The 15,951-nt window shown below is 45.8% G+C and overlaps 1 protein-coding gene across 1 annotated transcript; it reads left to right on the top strand.

Moving 5' to 3' along the window:
• The first annotated feature begins 1,606 nt into the window (after positions 1-1,606).
• Positions 1,607-14,644, top strand: ZNF713 (zinc finger protein 713). The gene is made up of 5 exons (XM_081299681.1): positions 1,607-2,009; positions 5,297-5,382; positions 7,329-7,455; positions 7,720-7,812; positions 13,410-14,644. Exons 2-5 carry the CDS (start codon positions 5,299-5,301, stop codon positions 14,411-14,413), a joined length of 1,308 nt encoding a protein of 435 aa, XP_081155807.1. The 5' UTR covers positions 1,607-2,009; positions 5,297-5,298; the 3' UTR covers positions 14,414-14,644.
• The last annotated feature ends 1,307 nt before the right edge of the window (positions 14,645-15,951 follow it).

Here is a 15,951-nt window from a genome sequence, read left to right on the forward strand (position 1 = left end):
TGTCCCAGACATGATACTGTTTCTTTCCTTCTGCTTTCTTACCCCACCACCCCACCTACCATTCCCCACCCTGCGCTGGGGTTGATATTGTTTCTTAATGAATTTAATTTAAAATTACAAGACAAAACAGCATTTGTTGTGGGAGACCAACCTCCCACTGACAGAGTTAACTCCCCTGCTGGGTGATGTGGCAGTCAGGCACCCAGGCTGCTAGACTACCCGGCTCTTCCAGAGTTGAGTCTTCCTGCCTGGGAGTGACTTCCTACAGCCTCATGGGTGGAGCTATGCTCATCTGTTCCTTTGTAATATAACCCCTTGCCCTATTTAGGGTAGAATCTTCCATGGAAATGCCTTGTGTGTGTGTCCCCTTCTCTTACTGTGCCCTTGGGTGTGGCCTACCTAGATGTCAATCAACCTGTTGACAGTGGACATCATGAAGATAGACTCAGCCCCCTGAAACCTGACCCTTTGCCTCATTTGAATAGCTTCTCCTCAATAAAAGGGGTCAGCGAGTGACCCTTAAGGTGAGAGGAGCCTTCACAGCGACCCCAAAGAAAAAGGTATTTATGTCTCTTGTGTGGTTATTTTGCACAGCCCAGTCAGCCCAGTTTTCCTGGAGTGACCCCTGAGCCTTTTAGTCGCAAACATGAAACCGGCAATTGGCTTCCAACGTGGGGTGAAAGGCCTGAGTCTTAAGCTGCAGGGTCAAAAGCGACAATTTGTAACATACAGCTTATACTACAATAAAGTTACCTCAAGGATCACTGACTGAATCACAGTATCAGACTGCTTTATGCATTCCCAGTGCTGTCATGAGCAAAAACAGGAAGTGAGACCCTCATCTCCAGGCAGAACTAGCAGTGGCTGTATTTTCCAAGCTCAAACTATAGTTGTGGTGGCATTTTCGGACCTGCGTGCCACTGCAAAGGAAATTTCCATATTTCAAATCCATTTAACTATTGCCATCAAGGAGCTTTCATCTATCCTTCCACTGTACGTGATTAATCTGCCACATAGTGAATTGCTAAAAGGCAGTATCAAGAGAATCACGGAGAGGCTGGAGTTTGTGGTTCAGCGGTAGAGTGCTTGCCTAGCACCTGTGAGGCCCTGGGTTCCATCCTCAGCACCACATGAAAATAAGTAAATAAAATAAAGGTATTGTGTACAACTAAAAAATAAATATTTTTTTAAAGAGAGAATTATGGAATTCTATAAACGCACTAGGAGCGATGCATATGCTCAAGTTAAATTGTACACTCTGGGATGATACCTGTGTTTGACAGCACTTGGCTATCTAATGAAGTCTTAAAAAATGAAATATGTAAAATTTCATTATAACTAACATAAATAGGTAATCGGTTTTGGTGATAAAGAACACTAACTTGAGCCCGGGTTAAGCAAAATGTCATCCCCTTGTAAAGAGCCCCACTCTTCTCAACAGCAGACCTGTAACGTTTCAATTACTATATTTTGAGGTTCGCCAAAGTAAAATGGGGAGCAGAAAGCGATTTGTGCCTCGACTCTGGCACATTGGAACCTCAGTGTGATTGGCAGGGTGCGGGGGGGGGGGGGGGGGGGCTTCTATCTGCACCTTGACCGGCCTCGGTGTGGTTGGCAGGATGCGGGGTGTGGGGGCTTAGTCTGCACCTCCGAAGGCCCCCAAGTGATTGACAGGGTGCCGGGCCCTCCAGCGGCACCTCAGGCGGCCTCCGTTTGGTTGGCAGCGCGCGGAGCCTCCACCTGCACTTGGGCTAGCGCCCGCGGCATATTATCAGAGGCCCAGAGGCTGGAGGGCTGCGAAAAGCGGGCCAGCTTGGTGGGCTGCAGTCTCAGTCGCCACTCCCTGCAGAGGGGGCGCCGCGCATGCGCCCCCCGAGCCCGCGTCGCCATTGCGCAGGTTGCGGTGGGCCGATCGCCAGCGCTTGCTCGGCCTTGGCCGGCGGCGCCCTTCCGCTCCCGGTGCAGGCTGCGGCGTCGGGGCGGCGCGAGGGCCTCATTCCGCGGAGCCGGTGAGTGCGCCCGGGAGAGGCGGCCTGGGCCGTCCCAGGGCAAGGCCGCCCACCGCTGTGTGCGCCGCGCCCGGGGCGAGGAGCCCGCGCGCTACTCCCGGAGCCCCAGCGTCTCTCCACCGGCCGCTCCCAGGTTCTCGACGCGGTGGGTTGGCCTTTATCACACAGCGGGTCTGCGATGCTCCCCGCGCAGCCCCGCGGTCTGCAGGGCAGACCGGTTGCGCCACGCGCCGCTTTTCTGCTTGGACTGAGATGACAGCTGATGTCAGTACCTGAGAAGGAAGGGGAAACTGATGCCGCCGAACGTTGTTTTGCTGGAATCTATTATATTGCATGCTTGAGAATAGTCTGGTATAAAAGCATAATGAAACTGGATGTCCAAAAACACTCCTTAAATCGTCGGTAAATGTACTAGTGGAACTGAAGCATTTACTAGACTACATGATGTCACTCTAAAGACTACTTGCTCGTGCACTGCCACTCTGTTACCATGGCCTTAAGTGCCTTGCTGCACAGTTCCCTGTCTCTGTAACTAGTGTACTGACAGGTTTTCACCTTCTCCCACCATCAGAATGGCATTGATAGGGATGACTCAAAAGGTTGATCCCGAATGGGGATGACTGCTCAGGCCCCGAGTTTCGCTAGATGATTTGTACCTTTCCACCTTTACTCTATACACTAAATATGTTATGTGTGCTTTTAAATCTTAGAAAAGAAAAAAAGCGTGCCAGGCCCATGGAAGGTAGGAAGCCTGGAAAACTTACAGATTGGAAGAGACTAAGGAAAAATAGCTAAATGCAATTTAGGATCCTATATCAGAGAAAGAATGTTACTGAAAAATCACAAGATGTGACTAATTTGGGTTCATCGCACCGATGTTCATGTCCTGGCTTTGATAATTGTACCATGGTTATATGAAATATTAACATTCGGTAAGCAGGGTGAATAGTATACAGGAATTAAGCATGTATTTCTTTTGCAACTTTTCTATAATTCTAAAATTAGTGCAAATTTAAATATTTTAATAGAAAAGTAAACACTAGAAACCTTTTATTTATTCATTTATTAAATATTTATTTAGTCCCTATTAACTGCTGGGCCCTGGGCATTGAAAATAGAAGGGTAAAAAATCAGACAGGATTCCTGACTTCATGAAGATGTTTGAAGATGGCTTGCTGAATGGATAATTACAGCGATAAAAACTGACACTTGAAAAACTGGTAATTGAGGGATCTCACCTGATCTATGATATCAGAATCTTTCCTGATTTAATCTGAGACTTGAAAAATGAGTAGATGGCATAAAAATATTTTCAAACTAAACATATGAGGTTTTATCTGGGATTCACAATGGACATTAAATCTTCCTATCAAGATTTGTAGCAAAAAAAAAAAAAAACTTATTTAACTTTGTTGAAGCCAGCATTTTCCAAATTTGATATGCTCTCTTTTTTGAGTAACAGGCAGTGAGATACTATTTAGCACACTTTAGAAACATCACCTCAGTAATCTCGGGAGTCCTTTTCTTATATATAAAGGAGAAATCCTGTTCTGCCTAACAGTTAATGGGTTTTTTTGGTATAAGGTGCATGGCTTTGAGGTGACTGGGTCTGAAACTTAAGGGTATTTTTATTAAGTTCTCTCTGGCTTTTCTGACAGTGGGATTTTTTCAGAGCTGTGAAATTTGAATCTAGCCCCTAAAGTGTTTTGTGAAATGTTAATCTTAACACCCCCCTGTCCCGGGCAGTGAATGGCTACCTTATCTAATAGAGCCATTCTACTAGAATTGCATTTTTCTCTCTTTAAAAAAAAACTGTTTTCTTCATGATTAGTTGCAAATTAGTGCATTTCACTCTGTGGCTGTAATGCCTGTTTTTCCCTCTTAAGGGGAAGAAACTGCTCTTTGTGAAAGAGCAGGACAAGGATGAGGCAAAGGTAGGACTGAGGCTGAATATCTTAAGAGTCAGATCATCTGTACTTCCCTGCTTTTTGTAATGTGCAAATCAGAAATTCTGAGTGTGCTTCTGATTCTTAAAGATTGCCACACCTAGCTGTGCTCTGTCTTTATGAATGAATAGTTTGCACTTCTCTTTTCAGACTCCTTACGTCCTTAGCTAAGACTTCTGAGTTTCTTCTGTGACTCTGATAGGTGTTGTAGGTGCTTGACCTGCAACTGTATCTCACAAGATCCTACCAAGGGACAGATATGAGTATCATAGCAAAGTCCCCACATATAGTTGAGTAATAACTACCTTCAGGAGCCCCTGCATCTCAGCTCTGCATGAACAAGGCAAGATCCCAAGGGTGGGTGTTGCTAAGAATCAAAAATCATTGACTCCTGATTCTCAACCACCTCAGAGTGGCATTACTCATACGTAATGTCCCTAAAGTCACTTTTAAGGACAGGCTAGGATACTGAAACTGCTGGCACTGGTGCATCTCCTGACTGGAGAGGCTGTTCCAGAGGAGTCATCATCCAGGAGTTGCAAAGAGGTGCAGTAGTAGCCCTGGTGAGAATGGAACACAGATACCTGAAGGAAGGAGAATACAACCTCCCTTGTATACTCAGAGGCCTCCTGAGAGCAGAGGAGCAGGTCTCTGTAGTTTGGGCTGAATTTAACCCTTGGGGAGATCAAGATAAGACAGGTCCTCAATGTGTGTTTTCTGCATCACCTCATCTATTTCACATCCACAGTTAGAATCACTTGGCACTGTCAGAATTTTGAATGCTGTTGCCTATCATCAAGGATGCAAATAACAGTAATTGCTGGCAAGGATGTGGGGAAAAGGCTACAGAGGAGAGGAAAAGGGAAGGTACTAGGGAATGAGACTGATCAAGTTATGTTATACACATGCACAAATATGGCATAATAAACCCCACTAATTTGTATAATTATAATGCATCAATAAACAAATAAAATTTTTTAAAAACTGCTGCCCAGGCCTCCTGCAGACCAGTGGGTTTCTGGATCTGTGAGAGCAGGAGCTGGGCACTGGCATCCTGTTAAATGTCTCCAAGTGTGTATTTGGGGTCAAGAACCACTGAGCTCCCCACCTGCCACACAAGAGTGCCAGCCTCCATCCTTTCCCTCCTTCCCAGTGGCTGTGTGCCAGAGGAAGGAAGTCCTGTGTCGAGTTCCCCAGGGTCATGGAGGAGCAGGGATACCAGGGTCCAGCTGTTGTTGAGGTCCTCTCTATGAGCTGTCTGCCAAGCCAACACAAAGGCCCCAAGGTTTAAATTTAGCCCCAGTATTATATATTAACAGGGTGGTTCTACTCTTTTCCCAGTGATGCCCTCTCTGAAGGCTGTGCTTTCCCAGAAGGGGTGTGGGGATGAGGAAGTGAACTATGGATCACAGACAGTCAGGTCCCAGGTAAGTCCCATTTCCTCTCCTCTCAAATGCTGTTATAGTTCTCGTTGATCATTAAGGAATCTCTGTGGCTGGAACATTCTCTTCTGGACTGCAGTGGTAGAGCACTTGCCTAGCATGCACATGTCCGCAGTCAGTGCCCAGCACCATAAAGTCTTCACCTCTGTTTTGAATGTACAGTGTTAACTGTATCCATCCCATGGTCCAATGGAACACCAGAATTCCTTCCTCACATTCTCGTGACAGCACCCATGACCCAGTCCTCCCATCTGCCCCTCCCCTCTCCGCCTCTAGTAACCACTGTTCTCTGTGCAGTCAGCTTTTATGTGTTGATCAAAATGAAACAACACTTTAAAAAAAATAATAAGGAAGCTGTGTCCTGTTAGGTCTGAGAGGGAAAGATCTCTGAGTCCATTATTAAATTAAAAATAGTGTATAAAATGTTACTTTAGAAGTAAAAAAAAAAAAACAGGAAATAATCTATATTCACATTTGCTTAAAGAAAAATTCTGGAAAGATACATTGGAAACTAAGAACAGTTCTGATTTATTGGGAAGTAGAAGCTGACCAACAAGGGAGAAATTTGAAAAAGACCCTGCTTTATTATGTACTTTTTATATTTTTGTTACTGTGTCATAATAATATATTACCTACCCCAAAATAAAATTCATTAAGGATTTGGAAGAAAGAAGAACTGGCTCACTAGATGTAGGGTTGGCCAGTAGAAGGTGTGAAAGGGAGGAAAAGCTAGAAGCAGGGTACTGACCCCAACAGCCACAGTGGAGCTCAGCACACCAGAGGCCCTGGGCCCAAACTCCAAGACCAAAAAATAAAAATACAGAGTGTAGGCCTGGGTCCCTTGTGGACGCAGCTTCTGTTGCTGCCTCAGAGAAAGGCTGGCGAAGGAAGCACCCAGAAGGAAAGAAGGCATCTGTGTGGTGTGACAGGAGCACAGGCTCTGGAACAGGTGCTAAGGAGGACCCCTGTTGCAATCTGCCAATTTATGTCCTTGGATGAATTGTTTGATTACTTCTAGCCTCAGTAAGTCATTGAATTGAAATATATTTTAGAAAGATGAATCATCAAGACATGAAAATTAAATAAAATCACAGTCATATAGCTAACTTATGGGAGATGCATTTGTTTGTACCCTAAAGTGGGGAGCATTGCGGGTGGAAGGAGGGATAGATCTCTGTATTAGGAGGGGGTTACCAGTGTCTGGCAAAAGATGGCTTACAAAACATTGGTGCTGGAGGAATTTGGAGGTCACCCTTTGTATTTTAAATCCCTGCCTGAAATGAGTCAATTTCTTTTACTCACCCCAACTTGGATCCGTGACTTCTACTCCCCCTTTGTCTGCCTTTGTTGCTTTTTTTTTTTTTAACATACCAAGTATCCTCTCTCCTGTCCAGTTCATAACAATCTATGAAGGATTTACACAGTCTATTAAGGATTTCCATCTACATGATACCTAATTTCAGTTTCAAAACATCTTCAATTCTTTCATTTCTGAAATCAATTTCTCGTATAGTCTTTTGACTGTGTGGATGAGATGAGAATCTTTAGCCTGCAACAAATTGCAGATGCTTAAAAGCAAAGAATATGTCATGCATTTTTGTGTTTTGTTTTGTTTTTTGTTTTTTTGAGATGAGGTCTTACTGTGTGGCCTGGGCTGTCCTCCAACTCAAAACTTTCCTGCCTCAGCCTCCCAGGTAGCTGCGATCACAGACCTGCAACACCGGCACCCAACTCATGCACATTTTCAGGTCTTGAAAGGTGACAGAAAGACAGGCATATGTGGTCTGGAAAGGTTCAACCTGCATTGCTCAGTCCAAAGACCCTCAGAAGACTGCTCAGGCATGCTTCTCTTCCCTGTGGTGTTTTCATCCTTCCTCTGAAGGCCTCTGAAGGGCACTTCTGCCTGAGTGGGGGTGTGCTTGGTGTTTCAGGAATCGCTGACGTTCCAGGATGTGGCGGTGAACTTCACCAGAGAGGAGTGGGAGCGGCTGTACCCTGCTCAGAAGAACCTCTACCGGGACGTGATGCTGGAGAATTACAGGAACCTGGTGGCTCTGGGTAAAGGTGGCATCCCCCTAATGCTGGAAACTGAGTTTCCTTTCTCAGTGGCGACAGTCAGCAGAGCCTCTATAAAGGCAGGCTAGGCCACAGTGAGGGTGCTGATCTGTCCTGGCTGAGGGACTTTCATTTTCTGTCCTTCTCTATGAGTGTGAGAGGGGGAGTTCATCTTGATGCCCCTTTCTCCAAGCCCAGAGCCCCTAGAGATGGACCTGTTTTTGCTCCCAGCATGAACTCCTAAGACATCCTTTTTTCCATGTATAGGGCATCAGCTTTATAAGCCAGAGGTGATCACTCAGTTGGAGCAAGAGGAGCTGCGGTTAACAGAAAGAGATGGCCCCCTGGAAACCCCTCCAGGTGAGAAGTGAGCAGTGGGTATCGTATACCCTAAGGGGAAATCATCACTTCTGAAATGAATGTTCATTGGGGTATGCTCCGCTCTCCCCCAGGATTTAAAGAATACTGAGGCCTTTGAAAAAAATTCAGTTCATATTTTATTTCCAAAGTGGAAATGGCTGCTTTTTTTAATTCAACAAAATATATATTTACAATTAAAAAATATGGAATACAAAAGTTATTTTGCAAGTCTTATTTTGAACTCCCATAAGTACTTTAATGCTACAGATCTCCACAAAGTATTTTCACTGCATTTTTTATTCAGATGTCCTCTCAGTATTCTTTACATCCTTCTTCTCCATATCAAAAATGCTGTATTTTTGTCTACTTTTTCTTTTTCCTTTTATTATCAAACTCTTTAAATTTAGTTAAGCCTTCAGCCTGCATGCCTGTGTGATACAACCCTATTCTACCTGTGCTGCTGAAATGGTTTTCCTGGAGACTATTACTGACTTCTTTCCCATCAAATCCAGTGGCTGAAAAGCCACCCATGTCCTGCTGGTCTGATTGTGTTGGCCTGCCTTCTTGACACTGCCTGGCTCTTCCAGTCGCTGTTGTGCCTCTGCCCTCCTTCCTCTCCCGCCTTCTCCTCCTCCTCCTGCTGGTGAAGGCACCAGGTGTTCTGCTTTTTAGACACCCTGCCATGTTATTTTCCCACTCCTGCATTTCCAGCCCACGTTTCACACACACGCTCCTTCCAGATTTTAGATTGCATTTTTGCTTATTAATGTCATGTTATCACTTAATTGAAGATTTCAAAACCCAGGTCTGTTCACTTTCTCCCCTCTTCTTTGAGCCTCTTAAATATGGGCTTTCTTGACCAGGGAATATTAAGAGCTCCTATTTCGGGAACACACCAGCAGTGTTCTGCCTGCTTGCTTCAGCAAATGCCTGCTGAGGTGGGCATGTTCTTTCTGGTTGCTGGAGCTGGCTCACCCACCACTTCCTGTCTAGTTCACTGATTCTGTGCCCTGACACCTGGTTTCACTGTGTACACATGGTTTTCTGCCATTCACACTTCTACTTTCTTGAGTTGGCTTTGGCGTGTCTCTAGGTTATGTTAGTAATAAGCTCACCCCCACTTCGGCCCCTCAGTAAGCAGAGTCTGCTGATTAGGATGTGCGGTGAAGAACCTGACAATCACAGTGGCATATTTTTACAGCCCTTCACACCTCTGAACCTGGGGAGCAGGACACTGAAGGAAGAGATTGTAAAAACTCCCTTTGCAGGTGAATTGCCAAGGCAGGACCTACTGAAGAGAGCAGAGCTGATCCTTCCCCAAATTGCATATGCTACACCTGTAGGACCCATGCTGTCCCCTCTTGTGTCCCTACCCACAAGCCTCCAATTGCTAACCATAGAACAACTTCCCAACTTCATTATGCAACTACACATGGATGCCCAGGGCTCTCAGGTCCTCTCAAACAGCTGGTTCCTTTTCATGTCCCTCCAGGGGCATGCAGCCTCGCAATCTCTTCCAGGGAAACCACTTGCTAGTTCTTCCTTGTCCTGTGGGACACAGCCATCTGTCCTCATGAAGGTGTGGTGAAGCCCTTCTGTTGCTCGGGACTGAGAGGATGACCTAGCTGTGTGACCAAATGCTGGCCTGTCCCCTAGATGCTTCATGCCATGCCTCCTTGTTATGGACATTGGCCAGCACCAGTTTATCCAAAATCTCTTCTTAGCCGAGAGGAAACCTGGAAAACAGGGATTCAGCAACAAGGATGTTGTGATTGAATTAGTAAGAAAATTGATAGGTGATTGGGAGGAGTCTGTCCATGGTTAGAAAAGACAGCTGTGCTGGTGTTCGTACAGTGGGTAATCAGAAGTGAGGGCAGGACAGGAGAAAATGCAGAGATTCACCCAAAATAAGGAGAAGCAGGAATGGTTTCAGCTTATCCATATTACTGACGGGAGGAGTATGCAGAAGGGTAGGTAAGCTGGGGCAGGGTTTCAGAAGAGAGTGTACTGGAAGGAAGGTGTGAGCAGTGTGTGTGTGTGTGTGTGTGTGTGTGTGTGTGTGTGTGTGTAGTAAGTTTGCTGGTGGGAGGATTGGGGAGCTCCTGTATGGAGACTTCTGTTTTCTTGGCAAATCAGATAGCAAGGTCTTCTGCTGAGCATCAAGGAACTAGAAAAGCAGGTACAAAATGGGAACTCGGGAGAGCTTACTAAGGCTAGTTGAAGCTGGCCAAATGGAAAGAGGAATCTCCGCAGCTCTGAAGGCCCAGTAAGATTCTGCCCCATGCGTCTGTCTGTGGCTTTTGGTATGACAGATGTGCTATTTCTCATCGTTAACACCAGGCAGGGTTTGCAGTGCGGAGATGGAGGGCCTAAGGATTCAGTGAGACTAAAGTAGGAAAACTGATCAAGAATCAGTGATTTGTCAAAGTCCAGGAAGTGAAGGAGGTCTAAAGAGGACTGAAAACTAGACACACAGAAGAGTCAAAGAAACGGAGGTCTAGATGAGGTCGGAAGCAGGGAGAGGTAGATGAGGCCAAGACCACTGATAGGAAAAGGGGGCACTGAACAGGAGATTCCTTACGAGGGAGGCTGAGGCAGGATCACTAACTCAGTCAGCCAAGGCAATTTAGCTGGATCCTGTTTCAAAATAAGGCTTCTCTCCAGAAGGCTAGCTTACAATCCAGGGAGAAAGCTTCAGCTCCATGTGGGTGCTCTTTCCCAGCATACACAGGCCTGGGCTCCATGCCCCATACCTCCCAAAAGGGTTGTAGGTGATCTGTTTGTTTTCTCTTCCTGTCTCTGCTCTTGGCCTCCCTTCCCTCCCCTGGCCTCTCCTCCCCTGTCCTCTTTTCCCTTCCTTAACTTTCTGGGTGGTTCCATAAAGACAAATATGTAGTCTAGCCCAGGAATCAGAAGCCTGGGCTCTCTCCTCTCTTTTTCTCCTTCCCCCAGTCCTCCTGTCTTCTCAGACCCTTTCCTCTCCTCTCTCTACTCCTCTTTCTTCTTCTTGGTTCCCATTAATCACTCCCAATATACCTGCTCTGCTGGGAATGTGAATTCCAGTCGGGAGGTGATGGGAAGGACACACACAGTGCAGGGAGATCCACAGAATGGCAGAGGATGCTCCTCCTGGCCGATTAGGAGGGGACTTGGTCAGGAAAGAGTTTTGCCATGGAGTAAGACTGGAGGGAGCAGGGCCTGAAAAGCTGAGGGATACAGAAGGCAAGTCATGCAGAGAATTGTCAGCTGGAGCAGAGGAAGGATGTGGCCAGGTAGTTGCTTGAGACTGAGGGGCAGCCAGGGCTGGAGTACTCAGATGCGCTGTCTGCTAACGCAAAGCCCATGAGCTGGATGGTTGTTGCAGAATCCTCTGCGTGAACCTTGGCCTGAGACTAGGAAGGAGAAGAGAGCAGCATTCCCCTCTGCCCATCTCAAGCTGAGCTGGCTTGGGGAAAATAACCACTCAGTGGTACATACCTGTAGTCCCAGCTACCAGGAGGCTGAGGCAGGAGGGTCACAAGATTAAGGCCAGCCAGCAACTTAGCAAGACCCTATCTCAAAATAAAAAATTTTAAAAAGCTGGGATATAGCTGTGTGACCAAATGCTGGCCTGTCCCCTGGATGCTGCTTGCCATGCCGCCTTATTATGGACATTGGCCTAGCATCTGTGAGGCCCTGGGTTCAATCCCAGCAACAACAACAACAACAACAACAACAACAAAATGGAAACCTAAAACTTAAGGAGAATAGCTTTTTAAAAATAGAGTATAACCTTTAAAAAGAATGAGGTTGATCTATACTCAATATTATTCAGTGAAAAACAAAGTTACATAGGCAATATGTAATACTGTCATTCTGTTTGGGTTTCAAAATTAGTAAAAATTATGTATAATTACATCCATGTACATTAACACACGAGTGTACATTAGAAGAACTGTCCTCCTTGAGAGCTGATAGAAGTTATCTGTACACTAGGGTACATGTGGGAACTCCCCTGCGTCCTGCAGATAGAAAACAGCCCACTAGATCAAGGGTAGGAAGAGATCTGAGAGACCCTTGAGGAGATTGGTAGAGAAGCTTCTTAGGAGAGAACCCTGCTCAGAGGCCCTAGCGCTCTTTTGAAGGAAGGGATAGAGGGAGGAGAGTGAGGGGGGAGAGTCAAGTTATGGTTATAGAAACAACCCCCCCCCCCGGATTCTCATTGTTGGTGGTATTGCTTTTAATGACAAGAGTCCCAGTTGGGACAATAATGATACAGCCACCCATGTGGAGGGCGCATTCAGGCAGCTGTGATGCGTGTTCCCTTTGGTCATAAGACCAATAGTAAAGTACACGTTTGAGAAAGCCAAAGCATGCTTACCCAGAACATCCAGGGCCCTGGGCAGCTGACTATAATGGGTGGTTAGCCAGCAGAGGGGATGAGTTTATGCTACCACACTTTCTTGGACAGGGTGTTTCTTATGGGTCAGCCAGTGTAGCCTTGGCTGTGGTCAAGTAGGATTCTTGCCCAAAACAGAACTATATCTATCTAGGTAATGGAAATGACAGGAGAGAAGGAGAGAGTCCTCTAAGAACTGCCCGAGAGTGGTGAAAGTTCCCCAAACTTAGTCGGCTTTAACCATCTGCCAAGTTTAAAATTGGGGCTATTCAGCCCTTCAAAACCTCACCCCCTAAACTCGTCCTCAAAACACCTCTCCTGCCTCCTGTGACAAGAATTAGCCAGGTTAGTCGATGAGGGAGGAGGGAAGCAGTTACTGGGAGACTTGAGCAGAGGCATGGGGAGGCAGGGGAAGGGAGCAGAGCGGGATCAGTTGGAGGCCAGCAAGGGGGACAGGAAGAGACTTCACCCCACAGGACATGGAATGACTGAATGACACTGACCTGGTATAGCAGTAGGAGCAGCTATGACCTAAAAATCAGGAGAGCCCCAGGCCTCTGGAGAGATGGGAGGACACCTGCTGGATAGAGTTCAAAGCAGTAGTGGGAAAACAGAATGGAATCCTGTTTTTATCATAATCCACGAGTCGTACTTGATCAAACTATGGTTTTCATGGATATTTATGTGAACAACAAGAAAAAAATCAGGCAAAACAGGCTCCAAAGTGTCAGCTATGATTATTTTACAGGTGGGACTCTTTCCTAATGCATTTCCATATTATTCAAACAGAGGCAAGTATACTTTTGTATGCTTGGTACACTATAGACAACCATTACTTTTACCAGCTTAAACAAAAGCTGAAAAATGAGAAGATACTTCCCCAGCGGGCTTCTGGCCTTGCAGTAGGAAAACCCACAGACGAAGTTGCCAGGGTCTGGCCTGGGCCTGCCTTCTCTGGGAAGCTACTGCCCTCTTTCCTCTGAGCAGAGCTTCCCTAGTGTCTCTAGCAAGAGACTCCTTTCACTCCTTTCTCTCCTGGGAGACCTGCTGTCATGGCTACACCAGATTTCAAATCCCCTCTCGCTGCTCCCTGCCCTCCCTCCATCACCTTTCCTGTGTGACATGGCCTTGTTTCATTTGGCACTTCTTCACACAACAAGTTCTTTTTCAAAGCATAAAGAATATTGGGAAGAATTTATATGTTCTGAATTTCTTTTAGATGCAGAGAACATACCTGAAGTAAAAAAGTCACCTCTAAACCAGAGTATTTCTGATGAAAACCAAACCCAGGACATGATCATGCAAAGACTAACAAGAGACAGTTTCTGGTACTCCATCTTAGGAGGGCTCTGGGATTTTGATTATCACTTAGAGTTGAACCAAGAAAACCAGCAGAGATATTTGGGACCAGTATCTCTCATCCACCAAAAGCTCACACAGGAGAGAAACAGCGAATGTAGGAGATCAGAGGACAATTATGGTCAGAGAAATCCTTCTCTTCAAATACCCCTTTATTATGGTGCACAAGGAAATAGCCTCAGACTTGGCTCAGACTTGATCTGCTATCAGGGAAACCCTGTGAGAGAGAACCCCTGTGAATTTAACGAGTGTGGAAGAACCTTCGGTCAACATATTCTTCTTCCTAGTAATGCATGTGCCATGGAGAACCCCAGGGAACATGGAAAGGCCTTTAGCCACAGCTTGCCTCTTGGCCAGCCTCAGCCAGTGTTGACGGGAGAGAAGCCCTACAAGTGTGATGACTGTGGGAAGAGATTCAGCCAGAGAATACACCTCATTCAACATCAGAGAATTCACACGGGGGAAAAGCCTTTTACGTGCCATGAGTGTGGGAAAGCCTTCCGCCAGCATTCCTCCTTCACCCAGCATCTGAGGATCCACACTGGAGAGAAACCCTATAAGTGCAATCAGTGCGGCAAGGCCTTCAGCCGCATCACATCTCTCACCGAGCACCATAGACTTCACACGGGAGAGAAACCCTATCAGTGCAGCTTCTGCGGGAAAACCTTCAGCCAGAGGACGCATCTCAACCAGCATGAGAGGACCCATACTGGAGAGCGGCCTTACAAATGTCCTGAGTGTGGGAAAGCCTTCAGCCAGAGCGCACACCTGAACCAGCACAGGAAAACCCACACCTGTGGGAAGGTGCAGGAGTGCAAGTGTGGGCGGGCCTTCCGCCACCATGCGTCACTCTGCAGCATGTGATTGTGCTGGGGAATGATCCAGTGACTCAAATTATTCACAGTGGATAAAAAGCTTATAAATAAACCTTTAATGCATAAAAACCAAATAAAACGTGCACCTTAAACTGGTAGCCTATTACATTCCAAAGAAGGAAAATGGATTATTTTATAGAAAACTTGAGTCATATTCTAAGTCTAATTTAACATGTTTTAAAAAGATAAGCAGAAGTCTTATAAGCAATAATCTATCATCAATCACTCTACCACGCGGCCTGCGCAGTGGTTTCATTAATGAGGTTCTGGCATTCAGTTAGTTAGAAGAGATCAAAATAAAACACACAGACAGTACCTTATTTTAATGCTAGGTCCGAGACGGCTCGGTCTCCCTGTTTCCCTGCCTCCAGCCGCTCAGCAGGGCAGCGAGGATTACTCTGGGCTAGCAGGAGAGAGAGAGAGCGAACACGCCGGGGATCAGCCTTTTATTTGGGGGAAACAAGAGATTCAGGGGAGAATTCCATCCAATGAAGGTTGAGGGGGGGCTGTACTCCAAGGTCAGGGTCAGTGATTGGGTCTCCAGGGTCAGTGGTTACGCACACCCCCACACGGATGGGCTCTCTCATCAGGAAAGGGTCGGGATAACTCCGACACAGCCAGAGTGCCTCAGGCCCTTAACGGGAGTCACCCAATCACGTGTCAGAATGGCTCCCCACATATTCCCCCTTTTTATTCTTAACAATGAGGCGGCGGTTCACTCTCTGGAGTCCCCGGATTCTTGATTGGAGGACTCGCCATCCTATAGTTACAATACAAAAGAGAATTAACAGCAAAGAGAATAATCCAATAATGTACCAAGCGGAGTGTTTAAGAATATTTCCAGGGTTGAATCCATTTAACTCCTTCAATATTTGGTTAGCCAAAGAAGAAGGATCTGAAAAATCAGCTCTATTATTTTGAATGTCTTGGATATGGTGATGAAGTTCCAGAATATCCAAGCTATTATTACTATTTTGCCAAATACCTAATAAATGGTTTTTAACCTTCTCCCAATCCCAGAGAGAAGCATTGCACTTGGCAGCTGTAACACATACATACTTATAATTAGCATGGCATTTAAGCCTTTCCTTAAATTTTAAGGCTGAAAGTTCATTACCAATGTTAATAACAGTCGCCTCTAAGGCGTTTAACTTAGTCTCAATCCTTTCATCAATATTTACTTGATTACGCAGAGCCTTGGAAGTATTTTGAGCTAAATTATTAAGAAATTTTGCATGCTGAATATTCTGAGACAATGTCAGAGATGCAGAGACGGTTGAGGCAATAAATGAGACCAGTGCTAAGACACCAACAATTATGACTCCAATAGCACGTTTAGGTCTTGTTAGCTGGGCATGAATTTGCTGCAGGACTTGTAAACCAGCATCAGCATACCATGGCTCTGAAATATTAGCAGGTAATAAAACAAAAGAGGGCTGATGAAGTATCAGCACTCCTTTTCCTCCATTATACCTAGAAATACAATTGGTTAGGTTGCACTTATTACAAGTAACAAAATATCTATCA

The sequence above is a fragment of the Spermophilus citellus genome (assembly GCF_964194105.1).
Source record: "Spermophilus citellus genome assembly, chromosome: 6".
NCBI lineage: Eukaryota > Metazoa > Chordata > Mammalia > Rodentia > Sciuridae > Spermophilus > Spermophilus citellus.

What these genes read in the sequence shown, in the direction of transcription:
- ZNF713 (XM_081299681.1), top strand. Translation starts at nt 5,299, where the DNA reads ATGCCCTCTCTGAAGGCTGTGCTTTCCCAGAAGGGGTGTGGGGATGAG. An exon ending in CACAGACAGTCAGGTCCCAG is followed by an intron (nt 5,383 to 7,328) that starts GTAAGTCCCATT and finishes TTGGTGTTTCAG; the next exon opens with GAATCGCTGACGTTCCAGGA. An exon ending in CCCCCTGGAAACCCCTCCAG is followed by an intron (nt 7,813 to 13,409) that starts GTGAGAAGTGAG and finishes AATTTCTTTTAG; the next exon opens with ATGCAGAGAACATACCTGAA.